The sequence below is a fragment of the Arachis ipaensis genome, chromosome B6, assembly GCF_059453495.1.
Source record: "Arachis ipaensis isolate K30076 ecotype BB chromosome B6, ASM5945349v1, whole genome shotgun sequence".
NCBI classification, from domain to species: Eukaryota; Viridiplantae; Streptophyta; class Magnoliopsida; order Fabales; family Fabaceae; genus Arachis; species Arachis ipaensis.
In genome coordinates this window covers 137,697,639-137,721,311 of record NC_142441.1, presented here as the reverse complement: position 1 = coordinate 137,721,311, position 23,673 = coordinate 137,697,639, and the positions used below count along the sequence as shown (strand labels likewise).

Below are 23,673 nucleotides of genomic sequence, written 5' to 3'. Positions count from 1 at the left end.
AAGATAGTTCTATTGACAAATATTATTTTGAACAATTTTATTGAAGTTAAAAATTAAAAAAATAATAATAAAATTATATTATAATTTGACTATTTTTTATTTGTATTTGATTTTTTAATTATTATTTTTTAGTTAATTTTAATGAATTTTATTTAAAAAAAATCAAGTAGACTAGCCCGCCGCCAATTCGCCATAAAACAAGATGAACTAGCATTTTGAACCCATTTTATTTGGCAGGACGGACCGGTCCGCCCCATTTATAGGACAGACTCAGGCGGGACGGAACGAGTTGGGACGGACCGATCCGCTTTGTCACCCCTAATCACTCTAAATACTATTGCAACGGTTATATCACGTGGTAATAATATTTAGATTGTAACCGTTTTTGTCCTGTTTATAACCCTAGTTGAGATGTTACTGAATTTAAGATTATAAAGTGAAACAAGATTTAAATTGGTTCAACAACTTCCAAATGCCAATTCAGCTTGTGGTGCCTAATTCGACATGGCACCTATGAAACTAGCAGAAAGGAGGCCGAGGAGTGGACTAAGGCTATACAATTTTTTCAATTTTGGGACTTTTGATGAAATTCGTATCCCAGTTCCCAAGTGTCTAGAAGATAAATTTTATAGACAACTTTAAGCTTTAATTTTGATAAAAATAATTTTAAAAAATATCTATCACAAATATATTTTTAAGAAATTTAAAAATATAGAAAAAAAATTAAATATTAAATATATATTGTAAAAAAAAATTTAAGACAACTTTATATGATTTTTTACCATTATTAAAAAAGATACTTTTAGTTTTAAATACTAATAAGGTTAATGTTATGAAGAAAAAAAAAGAGCGTACCTCTTTAGAGTGAATTACCAACTTGATTCCTATCCATTTTTTATAATAACAACACGATTTTTTAAGATAAAAATGATTTATTTTGGTCTCTATCCTCTACTTCCATAGTACAATATGGTAAGGTGTTTTTCCGTCAACTCTGAACTTAATTGTCTTTAAATTCAAATTGGTTAGGGATTTATTTGTCTTTATTCTTTAAACAATATCTTTTTCAAATTATTTTTTATTTATTATATTAATATTCTTTTTTCAATAAATTATTGAATATATATTATAATAAGTACAAACTAATTAATAAATTATTCAAATTTAAAAATATCATTTATTATGAAATTAAATAAATAATTTTTAAATATAATTTTTAAATATATAAATAATAAATATTAAAATATATTAATAATAATAACCTTATGATATACTATTAGTATTATGATCTAGATAATTTTCACAATAAAGTAAAAACTAATGAACACATTATTTGATATATACTAAAATTTTTTTGAGTAATAACAAATTTAATTTTTTATCAATTTAAATTAAATTAATAATTCTATTTGATATCTTTACACTAAAATATATTATGAGTAGGCTACTAATACTAAACGAAATAAAACATAATATGTGTGTGTGTAAAATTTTAATTGATTTTGAGAAAATATATTTAAATTTAATTGAATTTTAATATACGTAAAATTTTAATTAATCCACATCATTCTTATATATATTGATAAATCTCTATCAATCTGTAACCTTATGACAATATGTATTATTAATAGATTAATAATGTTATTAATATATACTTTGAGTTTGTTGACTTTATAAATGGTATCCATAATATATATATTATTTTATTTAGTATTAGTAGCCTATTTATAATGTATTTTAGTACAACAATATCAAATAGAATTATTAATTAGTTTAAAGAGATAAAAAAAATTAAATTTGTTATTACTCAAAAAAGTTTTACTATAGATTAAATAATGTGTTAATTAGTTTTCACTTTATTGTGAAAATTATCTAAATTATAATACTACTATCAGTGGTGGAGCTTAGTTCAGACAAGGGGTGGCCATGGCCCCCCCAAACTTTTTATAAAAAACTTAGTAGTACTTTTTCAAAAGATAAAAAATAGTTCACTTGACTTAAATACTTTACTATAATTTAAAGTATCTAATAAGTTCAATAAACAACACTCTCTCTATCTTTAGGTTCAAATATAAAAAATTAGATATCTTTTATTTATTTAATTTAATATTATTTTATATTTTACTATTTATTTAATTTAATTTTTTATATGATAAAAAATAATAGAATATTCAATAAGTATTAATATTATTGTATTTGTATAAATTGATAAAAAAAATTCAATAAATATTATAAATTTTAATATTTGTCCTTCTAACTTCTTCTTTATATATTTTACAGGATATATATTCAAATTTTTATATAAAATAATAATGAAAAATCAAAGAATTGATACATTTTTTAAGAGGAAGGCTAATATTTAAGAAGGAGAACATATAACTTTTACAATATCAACACATGTAGATAGTTCTACTTTAATGAATCACGAAGAAAGTGAGATATAACCTTCAAAAGTTCAAAAAGTTATATCTGATGACTTTAACTTTAACTTTTTGGAACGAGATCTTGAAAAAGGACTTTAAATTTGGCAGTATCACCCAAATCAAAGAGATGAGATTAGACGAACTTATCTTAAATGAGGTCTATATAAAAAAATATTTTGACAATTATTTTTTATTTGGCCCCCCCAAAATTTTGTTTCAAGTTCCGCCACTGACTACTATAGTATATCATAGGGTTATTATTATTAATGTATTAATCGTATTTTAATGTTTATTATTTATATATTTAAAAATTATATTTGAGAATTATTTATTTAGTTTCATAATAAATGATATTTTTAAATTTGAATAATTTATTAATTAATTTTTACTTATTATACCATATATTCAATAATTTATTGAAAAAATATTAATATAATAAATAAAAAATAATTTGAAAAAAGATATTGTCTAAACAATATATAAGAACAAATAAATCTCTAACCAATTTAAATTTAGAGACAATTAGGTTCCTGTCTATTTTTGAACCTAACACATCAGCGTTTTTCTTTCAGAGTTGACGGAAAACACCCACAAAAAACGCGTTGTGTCAAGAAAGTAGAGGATATGGACTGAAGTGGATCATTTTTATCTTGAGAAGTCAGGTTGTCATTCTAAAAATGTATAGAATCGAATTGATAGTTCACTCTTCTCTCAAAATAAACTTGTTACTAAACGTAAAAATAAAAAAACAAAAAATAAAAAATAAAATATGATAAATTTACATTCTAAATTGTAAACTTTATACTCTAAATTTTAAATCAAAGTACTCATAAAATATATGATTGGAGAGTTAAGAATAAGGAGTGCAGTATTCCATTGAAGGATGAACTATTTTTTTTTTATTTTTTACATTTGGTGATTTTATCACAACGAAACTATTTTATTTTATTTTATTTTTTGTGAATGGCTGGATTTAAAAAAAAAAATTACTAACATTTGTTCTGTTTCTTTATGTCAATTCTAAATAATTATCCAAGTATTCTCGTAAAAATTTAAATCAAATATGTAAATTATTTGCTAAGTACAAAAGAATATCACTTTATAAAAGCTATTATTTTTTATTATTCTTATTATGTTTTAAAATTATTCAAAAACTAATTTATCATTCTTATTTTTTTGGGTTATTTTGTTATCAATATAAATTTTTAAATATCATATTGATAGTTTATTTTTTATAAATTATGGGTGAGTTACTCAATTATTTCAAAAGAAATAAGAAAAACGAAAAATTGATAAAGAGATGGGAGAGGTAGAGTAAGAGAAGAGGAAAAAGAAACTAATAATATGTTTGAATAAATAGTCATTTCTGATTATGATTATGAAAGATTAGAATGCTGATATTTTTACTAATAAAAAATAGAAATTAAAGTTATATTTATGAAAAATAAATTTTTGCTGACAAAATTATTTGAACCCTAAAGAATTAAATAAAATATCTAAACTACCTTCTAATATAATTTAGAATAAAGTATATTTTTTGTTCCTGAAGTTTGACAAAAATTTTAAAAATAACCCTAAGTTTTATTTTGTTTCAATTTTGTTTCAGAAGTTTTCATTTGCATCAAATATATTCCTGACGGTTAATTTTTCAAAAAATTTAAAACCGATTCAACAACAATTTCATACGAACAACCCCATCAACACAAGCAAATCAAGCATAATTTTCATGCATTATTGTTATATTGGTCTTAAATTTTTTGAAAATTTAACTGTCGATGGTATGTTTGATGCAAATCGAAAATTTTTGGAACAAAATTGAAATAAAATAGAACTTATGAGTATTTTTGAAACCTTTGCCAAATTTTAAAGACAAAAAGTATACTTTACCCTATAATTTAACTCTAACCTCTAATTTTATTCCACACCACCACTCTCTCAATCCCAAATTCTACCACCACTTTCATCCTCAACTACCATCATCCATCATCACTACTGCCATCATCATCACCACCACCACTATCATCACTATAATATAATTGGATACATAAGGCTTCAACATTATGGGTGTGTTTGGTAAACACGTTGGGAAGGAGAGAAGCCCGTTTGAGGTTCTTGAAAGTTTTACTTTGATGTTTGGCAATTTTTATGTTTCTGAACGCAGAATTGATTCTGCCTCTGAACCCACATTCAGAAGAAGCTAAAATTTGTAACTTCTGCGTTTCACGTTCATGGCTGTTGATTATCATTAGAAAATCAGGTAAAAAATTTATTTCTTTCTTACCAACCCTGCCCTTCATTTTCTCCTATAAGAATGATACTAGTAACTATTATCTTCACAGTCGTTCTTTGTAGTTCTTCCTTCTTCTTTTTTTCAAAGATATATTTTTTATTGCTTAAAAGAAATTTATACCTGGAGTACATTATGTTCTCCTGGAGTACATTATGTCAAGACAAAGAAATTTTCCAATCGAGATGTTAAATAAAAATTATCTAATGGGTAAAGGAGAGAAAGAAAACAATTAAGAAAGAAAGAAGTTCCAAAGTGCTAGTTACTACTGTTCATAGAAAAGGTTGTCTGAGAAAATGATGTCGCCGGTATTCCTCCTCCAACAATATCGCCTGAGACAGAATTTCTCCAGATTCCTGGCGTTGGTCCTCGAAGATTAAAGCGTTCCGCGCCAACCAAATTTGCCACAGAAGATAAGCCACCTGAGCACTTTTGATTCTGAAATTGGGTTTGGATTTCTCAGCTTCCATGAATTGACTCCACCAATCCCAAGCTTTTAGGTTAGGGTCGCGGGAAATAATGCTAGCTACTGGGGAGCTGTTCCAAATTTGAAGAACTTCTGGGCAGAAGACAATGGCATGCATCGGTGTCTCCGGCGCCGATTGACAGCGGGGACAAAGGCTGCTAACATGTGGTAATTTCTCTTTCAATTTTGCTTTAACTGCAATACCTTCATGGGCTAATCTCCAAGCAAATAATTTAATCTTTGGTATTACTCTCATTTTCCATAAGGTCTTCCACATTTCTGAGTCTCCATATCGGGGATGGAGTGAATTCACTGGAGGGTGAAAGAATTGGTATCCTATACTATACCCAGATTTTACCGAGTACTCTCCTGAGTTGTTATTGCACCATATAATCGAGTATTCCTCTTCTGTGATAGGAATTTGTTGAATTTGCTGAGCTGTGTCTAGTGGGAAGGCTTCCATAAGGAGTTTTTGATTCCATTCTCCCTCGGTTGTGATTAGCTGTCTAACCTAGGTAAGCGATTCATCTCTGCATTCATTAACTGCAATGCAAAATGGTGGTTGGTCCCCAAACTATGGGTCTTCTCTGATTCTGAAAGATCCCTGAATTGAAACTTTGCACTTAACTCCTTTCTCCAAAATTTTTCTTCCTTCCAAAAGACTCTGCCAAGCCCAGGATGGTCAATTTCCTGGTTTGGCTTCTAGATAGGATCTGTATTTGAAGTACTTATTCTTGAAAATTTGTAGAAAAGAGAATGTGGTATAGTCATCAGCCTCCGTCCTTGTTTAGCTAACATGGCTAGATTGAATGCCTTTAGGTCCTTAAACTCCATACCCCTGAAATTTTTTTCTCTGGTCATAGTGTCCCAACCGATCCATTGCATCTTCTTTTCATTATGTTTCTGTCCCCACCAAAATTGCATCATCATTCGGTGCAGTTCATCCAAGAGGGTATCTGGGAGTTTGAAACAGCCCAAAGTATAAATTGGTATAGCTGAACCCACTGCTTTGATCAACACCTCCCTTCCACTAGCAGATAGAAATGATTTCTTCCAATGCAAGAGCTTCTTCGCCACCTTCTCTTTTATAAAAGCAAATATTTCTTTTTTGGATCTGTGTACTATGGAGGGTAGCCCCAAATATTTATCCTGCATCCCAATATTTGGGACTTCCAAAGATGCCGCTAGTTCAGTTCTGATGGGTAAAGGGGTGTTTTTGCTGAAAAACACAGCAGACTTGGAGAAATTAATTTGTTGTCCACTTAGTCTGCCATATAATTGGAGAATTTGGGATAGATTAGAGCAGTTGTATTGGGTAGCTTTACAAAATAAGAGTGAATCATCGGCAAATAGGAGATGATGAATAGTCGAACATCTACTGTTCAATCGCAGTCCTTGAAAGAGGTCATTCTGTTCTCCTTTGTGGAGTAGATAGGATAGACCCTCTGCGCAGAAAAGAAATAGATATGGTGAGAGGGGGTCTCCTTGTCTGAGACCCCTACTTGGTTTGAAAAAATCAGTTGGTGTACCATTCACAATAACAGAATATGATATAGTAGAGACACAAGCCTTCATCCATTCAATCCACTTTGAGCAAAAACCCAACTTCTTCAAAATAAACCACACAAAACTCCATTCCACCCTATCATATGCCTTACTCATATCAACCTTTATCGCCATGTCGTTTTTCCCATGGGTTTTATTCTTTAGAAAATGCATGCATTCATGAGCCACAAGAATGTTGTCGCTAATGAGTCTTCCCCGAATAAAAGCACTCTGATTGTCGCTTATTAACATACTCATAAAAGGTTGAAGTCGATGAACTAGAACTTTCGAGATAATTTTGTAGAAGACTGTGCTGAGACTGATTGGTCGAATTTGATTCATAGAAGTAGCTTGAGTCACTTTAGGTATCAAACAAATTTGGGTGTGGTTAAATCTATTTAGAATACTGCTGCCACTAAAAAAACTTCTCACAACCTTGCATACATCCCCTCTAATCCTGCCCCAATAGAACTGATAAAATTTTGCGGTGAATCCGTCGTCTCCTGGGGCGGCTTCTGCATTAATGGAAAATGCAGCCTTTTAATTTCATCATCTGAGACTGGTTTAGTTAGACTCCTATTCATTTCAGAAGAAACTTTGACTCTAAGTTCGGTGAAAAATTGAGAGGGATCTTCTGGATTATTGCTTTCAAATAGATCAACAAAAAACCTCTGTTCCCTGTCGCCAATTGCCTCGGGTGTGGTGCACCAATTCCCCTCTTCATCCTCTAATTTCCATATCTTGTTTCTTCTGTTTCTGGACTGGTTTTTTGCATGAAAAAACTTGGTATTTTGATCTCCCCATTTTACCCATCTCACTCTTGATTTTTCTTTCCAGTAGCGTTCCTCACTAATGTGGGCGGCAGCTAGTTCATCTTCTAATAATAGAATCTGTTTTTTGTCTGCTGTTGTTGGGTCTGCCTTGGCCACTGATAATAGTGCTTTCAGCTCGTCTATCTTCTTTTTAGAGTTACTTGTTCCAGCTGATTGCCATTTAACCAGTTTATGTCTGCACTTCTTTAATTTCTGAAACAGTTGGTACATTGATGAACCTGGAAAAGAAGTCAGCCATGCCTCAGATACAATTTTATCAACCTCTGCCATTCCACACAATCTCTCTTGAAATCTGAAGCGCCTCTTGTCCTTATGTGTTGTCTGGTTAGTGCAGATCAAGAGCGGTCTGTGGTCTGATTCTGTGTCTTTTAAGTGAGTAATATTGGCCCAAGGATACTCCTCTCTTAGTTTAGGAGATAGGAGTCCTCGGTCTAGTCTTTCTCGAATAGCACTATCTTGACAACTTCGGTTCCACCAGGTAAACTTATCACCATTAAAATTCATATCTATCAATTGTCCTCTGTTGATAAAGTCTTGGAAAGATTGGATTGATTGAGTTGATTTCTCCCTTCCTCCCTGTTTTTCTTGATTAGACAAAATTGCATTGAAATCACCAATTATTAAGTGTCGTTCTCCCCTATTCTCCATAAGATTTAGCAGCACCTTATATTGGTTCTTGCGAATGTGATCAGAGCTGTGTAAATGTACTGCAAAGACTTCCCAAATCAGCTATCTTTCTTGTTCCTCTATGAAAAAAAGGATGAAAAACTCCTCAGCTTTTACCACTTCCACCTTTACACCCTCTTTCCATGCAAGCGCTAGTCCACCAGCCGTTCCGTTAGGATTCACAGTGAAGATTTCCTGATAACCACAATTTCTCAACTGCCTTTCAACATATGAGGGTTGTTGTTTAGTTTCACACAAAAACAACACCTCTGGGGAATGGGAATTATTAATCCCTTTGATGTTGAGAACTGTCAGGGGTTTTCCCAAACCCCGACAATTCCACATGAGCATCTTCATGGCCCTTGGGGTGCCGCTTTTGGGATGGCACCCTGTAGCCCTTCAGAAACCTCAATTGCATAACCAGTTCCTTCATGGTCTGTCTCCTTTTCTCTTTGCTCAGAGCTCCTTTTTACTCCAATGATTGGTTCAATAGAATCCCTCACCTCCGTCCTTCTTGCTAGCTATTTGATTTTCTGTTTCTTCTTGCACCTTTCAGAACTTTCATCATTGGTTCCCAGTTGAAAGCCTCCTATTCCTCCTATATTCAGCTCTCCCCCAATTTCTCCTAGGCTCTGGTTAGCTTCAGTACCAGATAGCAGTGGTAGGTTTTCCATGTTATGATTTTACTTTGTGGTTCTTCCTACTTCTTCATAATTTTTTCATTCCATTTTTTTCATCAAAATCATTCAGATTTATTTCAATCACTAGCAAATTGAATATTCTAATTTTTTATTATTTTTAGTATTCATTTTCGTATTTTAATTTTTATGTTTTTTATTGTAATTTTTATTTATATTTTTTATTATATTTTTATTTATATGATAAATATTTTTATATTATTTGTATAAGTCTTCTGATTTCTCATGTTATGTTTTTATATGAGTTTTTTTATCATTTATTATATTATTTTTTATATGTATATTTTTTATGAAATCTTTTTTTTTTATTTTTGGTTGGCTTTGTTTATATGATTTTTTATTTATTTTATTGTATTTCTTTTATTTATATGACAAATGCTGTTGACCTTTTTATTTTTATAATGCTCTGATTTTTCAGGTATTTTATTAATTTTTATGATATTTTTATTATTTTTTATGTGAATTCTTTTTTTTCTATCCTTTACTGCATTGTATTTATGTTGTGTATGAAATTTTTTTATTTTTTATTTGATTTTATTCATATAAATTTTATTTATGTTTTACGATATTTTTTTATTCATATGATATATGTTGTTGGTTTTATAAATTTTTTTTATTTTTTATATGTATACTTTTTTTTCTATTATCTGATGTACTCTATTTTTGTTTTGTATTAATTTTTTTATTTTTTATTCTGACTTTGTAAAATTTGTAATTGTAATTATTATATACTACGTTTATTATCAAAATTTTGTATAATATAAATTATGATCCTATAAAAAAAGGATAAAATAAATAAAAAATTAATTATAAGTAACAATAGAATCATAAATAATGAAAATTTATAGTCTAAAATAATACTAAATTAAAGAGTACTGACGATATTAAAAAAATTATAGAATATTTTCTTTTTGTCTGATATTATAAAATTTATAATACTCTCTTTTATATTTTTATTTTTTATTGTATTTATTTTATTTATATGATTGATAAATATTTTTTATATTATTTTTTATAGTATTCTGATTTTGCAGGTATATAAAATTAATGTCTCTTTTAGTAATTTTTCATCTAAAAGTGATTTTGAGTAGTATAATCCAAATAACATTTATTTTACTATAATCAATTTTGATATAAAGATTGTCAAACATAAATCACGTTAACCCAAACTAACTTATTATCAAGTCACCAAAAAAATTAACTTATCATCAAAATCAATTTTATAAAATCAATTTTATGCAAACTTCTATTTGCAAACTGTAATTCAAACACACACTATATCTTTGTACACGAACTTCGCTTTACTCACAAGGAAAAAGTGAACATTATTCCACCATAAAATACAGATCTAAAGTCCAAACCTCTTTGATTCATTTGCACTAGGTAAAGAAAGGATGAAGGAGTGTCTAACATTGTGCGTAAGTGAAAATTTTTTTTTCTAAAATCAAAGATACCCAGAAAGAAAAGAAAAAGAACACAGCTCAAAGATTTCATCTTTTTCAATTTCTTTATTATTGGCCTCGTTTTTTCCTTCGCCCTATTCTTCATAATCCTCCTCTGATTTGGGTTTCCAAATGCTTCAACTCTTCTTCCATAGTCGCGGCCGCCAGAACCACCATGCCTCAAAGCTCTTTCTTACCAATTGAAAGACCAACTAAGCAATAAAAAACCACTACATGGCTGATGGAGGTCACGTGATGATGCTAATGGTTGGGGATTAAAATCGTTGTTTTTGTTAAAGGTGCCGTGCTCGATGATCTTGATTTTGAGACTTGATATTTGATGACGATGGAGTGGAAGGAGGCAGAAAGGATGTCGCTAGAGATGTTCCGGTGCTTCAGGGAATCCAACAAGTTCAAAATTTTTGAAAACAGAGACAGGGTTTGGGATTGGGAAAATAGTGGGTGGGGTAAAATTAGAAGTTAGAATTATGTTATATTAAAAAATAATTTGATAATTTTATTTAATTTTTTAGAATTTAGATAATTTTGTCTATAAAAATCTATTTTTTATGGATATAACTATAAATTTTTATCTTTTATGGATAAAAAATCAGCGTCTGAATCTTTAATAGTTAAAAATGACTATTTATTCCAATATATTTAGAATAAAATATTTTTAAATAATTAATTTGATTTGATTTTAAATGAATTAAATTGAAAATAATTTTTTTTATTGGGGATGAGGCCAAGGCCCACGAAAAACAAAAATTATATAGGGATACTTCTAGGGAGCTTGGAGCCCCTCGTATCAGCTGCAAGGACATGGACTACAAAAATTTGACTAATTCCCGCCAATGCTACATAACTATACTAAAATATAGGGATAAGTACGATTTTGGTCCCTAAAATTTTGTGCTAGAATCGAAATCATCCCTCTTCTAATTTTGGATTTAAAATCGTCCTTAATGTTGCATTTGTATTTAACTTCGCCCTTAAAATTTTTTTCGGACATAAATGCTCTTTTCATCGTTAGGGTAGTTAGAAGAATAGTTATATAAAAATAAAGGGAATAGGAATATAAATGTATATGTTAACCCCCAAAAATAAGGGCAAGTTGCTTGAATCTGGAACTGCTGCCGACACCACCGTCGCCCACGTCGTGGAGGGAGAACGCCATGGCTGCCGAAAGCTCGATCTCGTCTCGAAGCAAATCTTCCTCGCATGGTAGGTTGCTGCTCTGTTCCCATGGTGAGAGGCCGGTGCTGCGAACCTCGGGGACGAAGGAGAACTATGGGCGTAGATTCTAGGGCTGTGTTTACTATGGGATTTGTTTTTCTTTCTTTTCTTCTGAGTTGATTTGGGTTGAGGACTGGAGAGTGAAGACGATGATTATGTGTAGATGCATGAAGGCTGTAACTTCTTTCGTTGGGCAGAGCCAGAGACAGAGGTGAAAAGCTCAGAAATTGCAAGGATGGAGAAGAAGGTTGCCTCCCTGAAATCAAGGACGAAAGCGGCAGAGTGGAAGTTAATGGTCGTTGCTCTGTTAGGATTTGTTGGGTGGGCTGGGTTCTTGTATCTGCTGCTGCAGAATTTTTCTATGTCTAGGCCTAAGTGTGTAATTCCATTGAACCTGGTATGAAAAGGGTGTTTGGGTATGATGCTGTTGTTGTTGTTGGTAAATTCTTTTAGGGTTGGTTTTGTTGAATGTGTTTTGGTGAAAAATATTTTGATGGTAAGTTATTAGGTGACAATGATGTACCTGGTATGAATGTGTTCTGTTGAATTGGTTTTCAACATGTATAAATGACAATTATGTATGCATGGTTGGTTGTTGTAATGTGAGTTTAATTTCTGCTTGGTAAATACATATTTTTCATTACTGACTAATTTCCTAACAATATAACAAACTTGAATCAAAGACAACCTCAGCTGAACATGGTAAATGTCATAGTAACATACATAATAAAAAGTATTTCAGACACAGAGGTAATCTCAAAAGGGTTGGCTGGTTCAATCCAGCAACTAAGTACAACACATAGATGCTCATAGGCAAAGTTCACAGAAACATAACCCAGCAAGAAGTAGCTAACAAGTCACACTGCACTTTCCCAGCAAAGTTCACAGAAACATAACCCAAAATAAGACAACATGCACAAAATACAATCATGACACAAAATACAACATAACCCAAAATAAAACATAACCCATTTTCCTTTTCCTAAAGCATTTCCCATTTTCTTGGAGGCAACTTTGCCATTAACTTCAGTTTCTTTGGAGAAATGTGAGGTGCTCCAACTTCTCATTTGTATTGACTCATATCTTTCTGAAGCTTGTGAACTGGAAATCTGAAACCCTCATGCTCTGAATCAGACCCATCAGTCCCAACCTGGTGATCGAAATCTAAGTCATCACTGTCTCCTCCCTCATCATCTTCAAACTGCTCAGTTGCTCCAGCATTCTTTTTCACAGCCCTAGATTTTTTACTCATCACATTCACATGTTGAAACCCACTTACCTCAGGATCAAACTCATCATCACTATCAGTAAAGTGCACATCATCTTCACTATCATCCTCTTCCCCAGATGGATTATACTCCGAATCGAGACTGTCACTGTCACTAGAGTTATCATACTCAACTTCATTGTCGTCCTCTGCCCCAGAGTAAGCAGCAAATGGTTCAGATTGCTTTCGCCCCTCATCTACTCCACCATACAGAGCCAGCTTTTGCCCCTCACTAATGTCACCCCTCCCATTTTTATCCTCAACATCAATGTAGCCATCATCAGGAAACATCTCTTCGTCCTGAACCTTATGGACAACATACAACTCTACAAGGTCTCTCAACTCTGCTATTCGACACATCTCAATGGAGTCCGCATCAGTTTTAAACAATTTCAGATTTTTCTCCATGTCTTCAACAGCTGGATCCTTGAACTACAACGATGGGATATTCTCCTCCACGTAACCAAGTTGCTTTAGCTCAGCATACGCTTCAAATACAGACCACCGATCACCATCAATCTCTTCTATCACCGTTGTTTCTCCTCCCACATACTCTAATGGACCGTTCTTATACGTAAACCATCCTCCATGGTAGACCTTCACTTTAAAATAACCCATCGTCTTCTACCATACCCTGAAATAGAGTACAACAACACATAGACATTAATATAAAATATGAAATAGACGCACCTTCCTATTTCACACCGATGCTAATCCCTACTCTCCACACATATGGTCTCATTCCAACGATAAACAGACCCTCAAACCCTAAGTAAACTAACCCGACACTAACCACTACAGCGAGAGCTACCATACTGAAAAGAAGGAAGAAAATCATACCTACGCAAACCCTATCAGTAATGCTTCAGCGACTTTTCACGTCCATTCCTTCCAGTTCCTCGATCTCGCCTCCTCTCTTCAGTTTCAGTCCATCAACATCTACGGTCCTCTCCGATTCTAGGTTAGGGCATAATGTAATGGATTTGGTTTACGAAGCATTGTGAATAAAGGGTGCTGTAATAAACGTTAAGGGTTTTTCATCCAAGGGAAGAAATCAAGCGTTTTGCGCGAAATGAAAAGGGTAGAATTGTCATTAAAAAAAATTTTTAATTACAAAGGACGAAGTTAAATACAAATGCAACATTAAGGACGATTTTAAATCCAAAATTAGAAGAGGGATGATTTCGATTCTGTCACAAAACTTTAGGAACCAAAATCGTACTTATCCCTAAAATCTACCTATGTATCATATATGTTATTGACATATTGGTCTAGGATTGTTATATTAATATTTCTATTAACATGCGATGTTAACTCCAAAAATATAATCAATTGAAATATATTAAAATATTATAAAAAATAAAATAAATTAAATATTAATTTTTAAACTTTTAAAAATTTTATCTTCATTAAAACGTTATATATTCGTGGATTCAAACTGTGTGAATTTCAAAAATATTATATTTTTGTGATGTTTTAAAAATATGAAAATATTTTTTAAAAAGAGAAATCGAAAAATTTTTTTCACTTTTTAATTTTTAAAATATATAAATCGCAAGGTGCGATTTCATTTGTTTCATCTTTTAAGCTTTTGAAAAAGATTTGTAGAGTGTAATCTAAATTTTTAAAATTTTTCAAAAAATCATAAGGTGTGATTTGTTGTTAAAATGCACTATTTTCACCATGAAAAAAATAGCCATTTTCGCTTACTTTCATAGTTTCATACATGGGTTTTATCCATCGACCACCATATCATTTCACTTACCAACTATGCATCCATACAAAAATTAATTTGTGTTTTTTTTTTTTTCTTTCAACCTGTACTAACTTTGTATTCAATTTGATCTACTAGTAGAAGCGACAATAACATATAAGCAAAGAGAGTAACACCTTAGTAGATAAACGTTATTACGCGCATTCTAATGATAAAATCGATGCATATTTGAAAAATTGTAAGTTTAATATCATCGTAAAAATCGGCTAACATAAACAACAATATATAGTACAAGAGAAATAAGACAAACTGTGTGTCATTGGTCAATTTCTGCTGTTATAAATTCAAGTTGAAGTGGTTGCAATATATGCATTATTATCTTAGCTTCTTTCTCATAAAAAATATTGCATTGCATGTAAGATGTATCACAAGATCACTGGATGGGTTCCTTTATTGATAGCATCATTATGGCTTAGTTCGACAATTACCATGCTAGATTGTCGTGTCACTAATTTATTCCATCCTCTGAGTAACGAAGATGGAGAAGAAGGAAAGAAATGGGCTGTGCTTGTTGCTGGTTCTAAGGGCTATTTTAATTATAGGCACCAAGCTGATATTTGCCATGCGTACCAAATAATGAAGAATGGAGGCCTTAAAGATGAAAATATCATTGTTTTCATGTATGATGACATCGCTAATAATGAACTAAACCCAAGGCCTGGTGTTATAATCAATCATCCCAATGGTTCAGATGTTTATAAAGGTGTCCCCAAGGTAAATATATATCTCTCCACCAATTTGGTCTTCTAATTCTAATATCACAGAAAAGAAATTAGAATACTTAATTATTTTAAAAAGTAATAATCACAAATCTTTTTTTATAAATATTGATCAATATTTTCTTAATATAACAATAATCTAGTAGCTTATAAGTTACTAGGAGTTGTATAATGCTATGGAGTTGGGGCTCAAATCTTGTTGCCCTTGTCTGTGTGTGCGTATGTGCATGTGTTAAAAAAAAAACTATTAGCTATATTTTTTTTTTGTTAAAAATTGATTATTATATGTCTAATCACGGATAAAAAATTTTAGGACCCAAAAATAAAACAATAAATAATTAAATAAACATGAAATAATTGAATGAAGGTTTTATTTAATTTTGGCATATACAAAATTTTTTTGAGGTAGGCGCGGGACCCGAGCGGAGATTTTCGTCGCTAATTTTTCAAATTCATAAATTTATTGAATTGTCCTTAATAGTTTATTTCTCATATATGTTTTTTAGTCATTTCACACACACACACATATATATATATACCCAAAACTCTTAATCCTCGCCATTCTCCCCTCTCACTGCATCGTCACACTTCACTATGTCATCACCCTCATCGCGTCGTGCTCTCTATTTGTGGCATTCCTTTCTGTAACACTGCCGTCGTGTCCATTCTCCTCTCTGTTGTCGCGTCTCCCACCTCGTCCACTGCTCTGTCCTCTAGCTCACCGTTGTGTTTTCCTACTGTATCATTTCGAAAGAAGTCACCATCTTGTCATTTAGATTTTTTTTTTTATAAAATCTTGTTATTTTTGTATAGGATGGATACTTGCAACTCTATTCATATGAAAACTAATAATTAATTAGAATTATCAGATAGATAAAAAATGGGGTCTCCGCGAAAAATAAAATTCTGTGAAAAATGAGAATGTAGAACAATATTTCTCCACGATAGAAAACGAAGACGGGACGAAAAACAAATCTAGGGGCGGAGATGGGAGCAGAGAGACATCCCGCGCCCCCATCCCGCCTGTTGACATCCCTAAACATGTTCCCTTACTTTAATAAGTTTAATTAAAAACTTACTTTCAATTTATCAAGAAGATTCAATATTTTAATATCATGAAATAAATTTATTAAATAAAAGTAATAGGACCAACACATATTATAATTAGTATTTATTTAGTAATAATTTACATTCATATTTATAAAAATTTATACATATAAAATAACTATATAATTTATATTTATATTTATCAAAATTTATAAACATGAGTCAATATAACTTATACTTATATTTATTAAAATTTATATATATAAATCAAAAAATTTATTTATCGAAGACTGTTTAATGTTTGTGCTAGTTAATTGCTAGTCAAAATGGGTAAAATCTAATGGCCCAAAAAATTTTGTGATTGAATAAATCAAAATTTGTAGGATTATACTGGAAATTACACAACTGCGGAAAACTTATATGCGGTGATTAGCGGTAACCGAAGTGCAATTACAGGGGGCAGTGGTAAGGTGGTGGATAGTGGTCCGAACGACACCATTTTTATTTTCTATGCTGACCATGGTGGACCAGGAATTGTCAGTAAGTAATTACCTTTTAAGCAACTTATTATTTCGAATGGAAAAGAGTTTCGTTTGTACAACTTCACAAATTCAAAATCACAAAACTGCGTGAGATGCGTTTTTGTGCTTTTTTTTATCTTAGAAACATTGTTACATTCTTCTGATGAGAAAATTATACATAGTATTATACAGTGATTGATAGATAAAACTATTTAATTGGTGAGTAAATACAATAATTTGGTCAGGTATGCCAGTTGGGGACGATGTTGTAGGCTGTAGCCTATGATTTTATAGATGTTTTGAAAAGGAAACATGCCGCTAATGCCTACAAAAAGATGGTCAGTTTTTCTTGAACGCTGACTTAAATTTTACTTGTTGTAAGGTGTTGAATTTATTTGACTAGTTGATTTAAATGGAAAAAAAGGTAATATACTTGGAAGCATGCGAATCTGGGAGCATGTTCGAAGGGATTCTTCCAGAAAACATAAACATATACGTAACCACCGCTTCCAATGCAAATGAGAGCAGCTGGGGTTGTTACTGCCCTGAAGATCCCACCTATCCTCCTCCTCCTGAGTTTCAAACTTGCTTGGGAGATTCTTATAGCGTTTTATGGATGGAAGACAGGTCTGTATAATAACTAAATGAAAAAGTATATGTAACCAATTTTAAATTAGCCAATAATGGAACAAGTTAATTAATTATAAATATAGTGATTAATTTTATTTATTTATAATTTAAAATATTGGTTATTAAATGTTTCACCACATTCAAATTAAGAAGAGATACGTTCAGTATTATTGCAACATAAATCACGGAAACTGATTCAATTAGTTTCCGTCTCTTCACCTTCATTTTCTCTCCAAATGCCTAACACATGATAAATTAGAAAATAGATTCAGAATCATCCAATATTTCAATTTATAAAAAAAAGAAACATCCTAATACCTAGCATGAGCACCATCCATATAGAGATTTTAGATTCACCAAGAGACATTTAACTGATTTTTGGCTGAAACCATCTTGATTCCGTAGCATTATTGTAACTAAATCACTTATTTTTCAAAGGAGTAATGCTAGAAGACACTTTTTTTATTTATTTCAAGATCTGTCAATTACTTTAAAATTAATTATTTGAGATTTATCTTAAATGTTGGAAATAAAATAATACTTAAATTTTTTTTTTTTACTATAAACACTCTATTTTAGCATTTGATATTATCTCCGAGCGAGGCATCTGATCTGTTTGCTTTAAAATTAGTTCATAATCGTATAATTAATTAGATTGTTTGAGTAGTTTTCTTATATGATATGAATTGTTCCGTAGGAGTAATTTCAACCTCTAATAGGACTACATATGATATTGCAATCGTTTTATAATTTTATTAAATTTGTAATTTAATTTTTATATTTTTTTAGTTAAATTTTATACAGTTTTTAATTTTGTTATAAATTTTTTTGCGTTAAAAATATTAAAATTATGGAATATTTTTATTAAAACACATGTGATAAAAATCTAATTAGGTTTTTAATTATAGATATCTTTAATTTGTAAAAAAATATTCTGTTAATTTTAATATCTTTTATATTGACAAAATTCTAATTAAAAAATTAAAAATAGTATAAAAATTTAATTAAAAAAATAAATATTTAATTACAAATTTAATAAAATTATAAAAATTAACCGAATAATTAAATGTATTCTGATCCAATAAACTTTTGTACTCAAGTTTTTCAATTTTTCTTATCTACAGATGATTTTATCCACCATTATTCTTCAAGTGCTTATGATAACTGATAAGTTAATTAATTTCAAAATTTTATTTGTACTTAACAAATAATAATAACTTTTGGGAAAGTAATATGTTGTACAAAAAGGTTTTAAAATGTTTTAACCTTTAGATTCAAATGAAATACGTCTACATGTTCAGGTGGTTAGAAATAAATTCTTCATACAAAAGGGACAAAAATCAGAGAGGTTGCTAGTTGCTTTGACTTTGAATTTTGTCCATTATATATATATATATATATATATATATATATATATATAATATACAACACTATGAAAATATATTTTTTTTTAAATTATGTTAATTTTATCTTAATATTATAGATTATGGTACAAAAATTTATAAAATCAAACTATTTTTATAAAAAAAAGTTGTAAGAGACAAAAGTCTCCATTAGCTAAGAAGATAAGGATTTTTGTAGATAAAAAAATTAAATAATAAATTTTTTAGTTATTATTTTTATGTGAAATAATTTAATTTTTTATTGATAATTAATTTTAACATTTATAATGTAAAACTTAAAAAAATTAATGTGTATACTTTTATATTTGATTAGGTGTTAAATTTATTACATAAATAAAAATAATTAATTTTCATACTTGTTATTTAAAAATAATATTTTTTTTCTTTATTTATATAAAAATATAATTAGATATTAGTATAAAAAGTTTTATATTAATAGTTATAAAATTAACTCAAAATCAATTTTTTTTTAAACATTGAATCTTGATTCTATTTATTGATCGCAACATTAATATTCTCTCCAAATTAAATTATATAAAATAAATAATTTTAAAGAAAAAAATATAAATATAAATTAAAAAGATAAGTAGTGAAAATTTAAAATTCAATAAAAAAAACTAAAAAATATGTATATAATAATAATAATAATATTTTTATGTGAATAATATCACAGGATCATTTTTAATTGATACTTAGTTATAAATTTAATATATTTCTTATAAAATAATAAATTTATTTAAATTATATTATTTTATTAATTTTATTTTTTTTAGAACAAAAAATATAGAGAAATAGAGATTGAAAGAGAAAAAAAAAGAGAAAGATAAAGAAAAAAGAGAGAGGGAGTTTGTTAATTTTAGAGGAAAAAATTTTATTTTAATTATAACGAAAAAATATCTCGTGATACATTTTGGTTTATCAAATTAGTAATATAAATTGCCAATAAGTAATAGCTCAAATGGCATAGTCTCCCCATACTCAATTAAGAGGTTGCGGGTTCGAGTCTCCTATCTTTGGTAAAAAAAAATTAGTAATATAAATTATAAGTTATATACAGAATGAGAAGGAGAAAGAGGTAAATAAGAGAATGTAGAAAGAAAATTTATTAATTTTGGAGAGAAATATTTTCTTTTAATTTTAATAAATGTCATGTAATACATTTTGGTTGTTAAATACTTAAATTAGTAATATAATATAGCTATATTTTAATTTTAGTTGTAATTAGAGAATATTATATTGTATATTTTAGTTGTTAAATTTGTGATTAATTATTGATAATGATATATAAAAGAGATAGAATGAATGAAGAAATGAGAGAAATAAAGAACGGAAAATAGAGAAGAGGGGTGATTTATTTAAAAAAAAAATTAATTTTAATTATAATAAAAAAGTGATATGTGACTTATTTAATTATAAAATTAATAATATATATATACGTGTGTGTTAAAAGAGTTACACTGAGAGTCTCTGTGGATTTTTACTCTTTCTTCTTTGTCAAGGGGGAAACTAACAACCTAAAATCAATATATTAACTTTGTTTTGCTATTTGAATTACTTTTCGGGCAGCGACAAAAGCGATAGGACCGAAGAAACTTTACAACAACAATATGAAACCGTAAGTAATTAATTTATACACATATATATAAGTAAAGGTTTTCTCAATTGATTGGATTGAAGTATGAATCCCTCTATATGATTATATAGTTAATATATAGCTGGCACTATAGTTTAAAAGATTGCTCATAAATGAATATTTTGGTGATTGATGCATAGGTTCGTGAGAAAACATTATCCTGGCCTGCAAAAGGTTCTCATGTGATGCAATATGGAAACAAGAACTTCACAAATGATTATCTAGTTACCTATATTGGTGCCACCGGCGTGAGTGAGACTTCAAATGCATATTCCTCTTCTATCCCAACACTACTTGTCAACCAACGAGATGCACTTTTACTCTATCTTACCCACAAGGTCATCATTTCTTTCTCGGTTTTGTTAGGTAGAGACAATGATTTTTATAAATAATGTAAATAATAGGCTAATCAAAAGACTCCACCTCTAAATAAAATAAAAAAAAATTCACCTTAAATTACTTTTTAAATTCTAAGATTAGGATAATTATTCACATATCTAATGAATTGAATATTTAGCTATTGTTAACTATGTATGAGTAAATTAAATAAAAAAGAATAATCATCTAATTAAGAATAATCAACATAATTATCTGCATATCTATTGAATTGAACATCTAACAAATTTATTATTCACATTGTTTAGCATTCTCATTGTCTACCTATACTTTTTCTTTCTTATATATGTCTTCCGCTTATTATTTAGAGAAAAATCCACTTCTCTTTTGTGAGAGAAGCTTAAATGACACTCCATCTCCTCTATTTATAAAATATACATTTTCATTCCTTATAACTTTTAAAAAATTTTCTCTTTAATCCATTTTAAAATTTTTATATTAATTAATGTTAACTTTATCTATTTTTCAAGAAAAAATAAATTATTTTTTTACAAAAATATCCTTTAACAAAAATTTTAATTTTTTGTCATTAAATTTTACTTACCAAAATATCCTTTAATAAATTATTTTTTCTAAGATATTGTTCAATAATTTTTTAATTATTAAATTATAATTTTACTAAAATTTTCGTTAAAGTTATATTTACTATTAATTTTTCGATATCAATATATATTATTTTAATATTAAATAAAAAATCTTCGTAAGATTATTTTTTAATATTAATATATATTAATTGATATACATATTAACAGTGGTAAAATTTTTTTATTTGATGTTAAAATAATATATATTGATATCAAAAAACTAATAGTAAAATATAAAAATAATTGTTAACAAAAATTTTGTTAAAATCACAATTTAATAATTAAAAAATTATTGAAGGCATGAAGGGTATCTTAGAAAAAAATAATTTAATCATTAATTTTTTAAAAAAATATTTTGGTAAAATACAATTTAATCAATAAAAAAATAATTTATTAAAGAGTATTTTGGTATGCAAAATTTAATGACAAAAAAATAAAATTTTTGTTAAAGGGTATTTTTGTAATAAATAATTTATTTTTTTCTTAAAAAATAGATAAAGTTAACATTAGTTAACACAAAAAATTTAAAATGAATTAAAGAAGAGATTTTTTAAAAGTTATAAAGAAGAGAAATGTACATTTTACAAATAAAGAGAAAAAAATATTATTTTAGCATCTCTAAAAAAAAAGTAAAATTTTCCCTATTATTTATTATATGGCAACAAATTTTATATTAGAACATACATATGTTTCATAATTTCATTAACAAAATAATTTTACCTTGAAAACAAATGGAAATTATTCAAGCGGAAGATTTAAAGTACTCTTATAAAATTCAGCTTTGTGATCAAATAAAATTTCAAGTGTTGTACAAAAAATTTAAATTTAAAATAAACTTTGAAATATTTTTAAAATCTTTAATTATATCTCAATTATTAAAAATATAATTATTTATATACAATTTTTTATTAATTTAAATTTTTGAAAAGTAATTTTATTACTTAATATCAAAAAATTTTGTAGACCAGTAGTTTTAGCAATTTTAGTCAAATATTTAACTAGTATAAATATATACTAAATTATCTTTAATAAAAAAATTTATTAATTTATGTGTATAAATTTTAATAAATATGGATGCAAATTATATTAATTTATATATACTAATTCTAATAAATATAGGTACAAATTATATGTTTTTTATGTGCAAATATTTATAAATATATGTGTAAACTATTACTGGTTAAATACTAAATTAAAATGATAATATTTACTAATCATATAGTATTGCTGACTTAATATTAAAACTTATAATTAAGAGGACTAGAATTCCATACTTATTGTCTGATCTTAAAAAAATTAGCATAAAATAAATTAAAAAGAAATGTTTCTTTGTGATTTCAGTTGGAAAATGCTCCGGATGGATCTAGTGAGAAGGTGGAAGCTCAAAAAATGTTAGTAAATGAAATAGCTGAAAGAGAGCATGTAGACAATGTTGTGAAGAAGATTGGAGATCTCTTGTTTGGTGAAGATAATAGTGCAACGTTGATGGCAAGTTTTCGTCCATCAGGCCAACCTCTTGTAGATGATTGGGACTGTTTTAAGAATTATGTAAGTCAAAAACTAAAATAAAATTATATATAATGAATTTATTATAATGTAATCTAACAAAATATGTTGCTTTCCACCAATCACACATATTCATATAATTGTGCTTTGCTTCCATATCTTGCAGATAAAAATTTATGAAAGGTATTGCGGTACCTTGTCAACGTATGGAAAGAAATACACAAGAGTTTTTGCTAACATGTGCAATGCTGGTATTTCCGAAGATAAAATGGTTGCAGCTTCTTCTCAAGCTTGTCCCTAGCTAGGAGAACCATGGTTTCTTAATCCCCCCCCCCCCCTTGTTAAACCATGGTTTCTTAATCCCCCCTCCCCCCTTGTTATTAATAATGTAATAATAATGAATAAGTTAATAAAGGCCACGCAATGTAAGAAGAGTATATATATATATATAAGAGAGAAAAAAAAAAGGAAAAAAAATAGCCAAATTAATTGGCTGGTTTTACATTTAAGTTAATAAGATGATGAAGCTCATTCTATGACTGAAATTATTTTTTCTATAATGTTAGAGAGATAAAAAAAAATTAATTTAAATAATTA

At 28.8% G+C, this 23,673-nt stretch overlaps 1 protein-coding gene and 1 pseudogene across 1 annotated transcript; one reads left to right on the top strand and one right to left on the bottom strand.

Annotated features, from left to right (window-relative positions):
* Window positions 1–7,149: 7,149 nt before the first annotated feature.
* LOC148562880 (uncharacterized) lies at window positions 7,150–8,894 on the bottom strand. The gene is made up of 3 exons (XM_088491039.1): window positions 8,770–8,894; window positions 8,324–8,617; window positions 7,150–8,248 (listed from the first exon to the last, which is right to left on the bottom strand). The coding sequence occupies exons 1-3, from the start codon at window positions 8,892–8,894 to the stop codon at window positions 7,150–7,152; spliced, it is 1,518 nt and encodes a 505-aa protein (XP_088347165.1).
* Window positions 8,895–14,997: 6,103 nt separating this feature from the next.
* LOC107647462 (vacuolar-processing enzyme-like) lies at window positions 14,998–23,377 on the top strand (annotated as a pseudogene).
* Window positions 23,378–23,673: the final 296 nt, after the last annotated feature.

What these genes read in the sequence shown, in the direction of transcription:
- LOC148562880 (XM_088491039.1), bottom strand. Translation starts at nt 8,894, where the DNA reads ATGGAAAACCTACCACTGCTATCTGGTACTGAAGCTAACCAGAGCCTA. An exon ending in AATGATGAAAGTTCTGAAAG is followed by an intron (nt 8,618 to 8,769) that starts GTGCAAGAAGAA and finishes AGGTTTCTGAAG; the next exon opens with GGCTACAGGGTGCCATCCCA. An exon ending in GAAGTGGTAAAAGCTGAGGA is followed by an intron (nt 8,249 to 8,323) that starts GTTTTTCATCCT and finishes ACATTTACACAG; the next exon opens with CTCTGATCACATTCGCAAGA.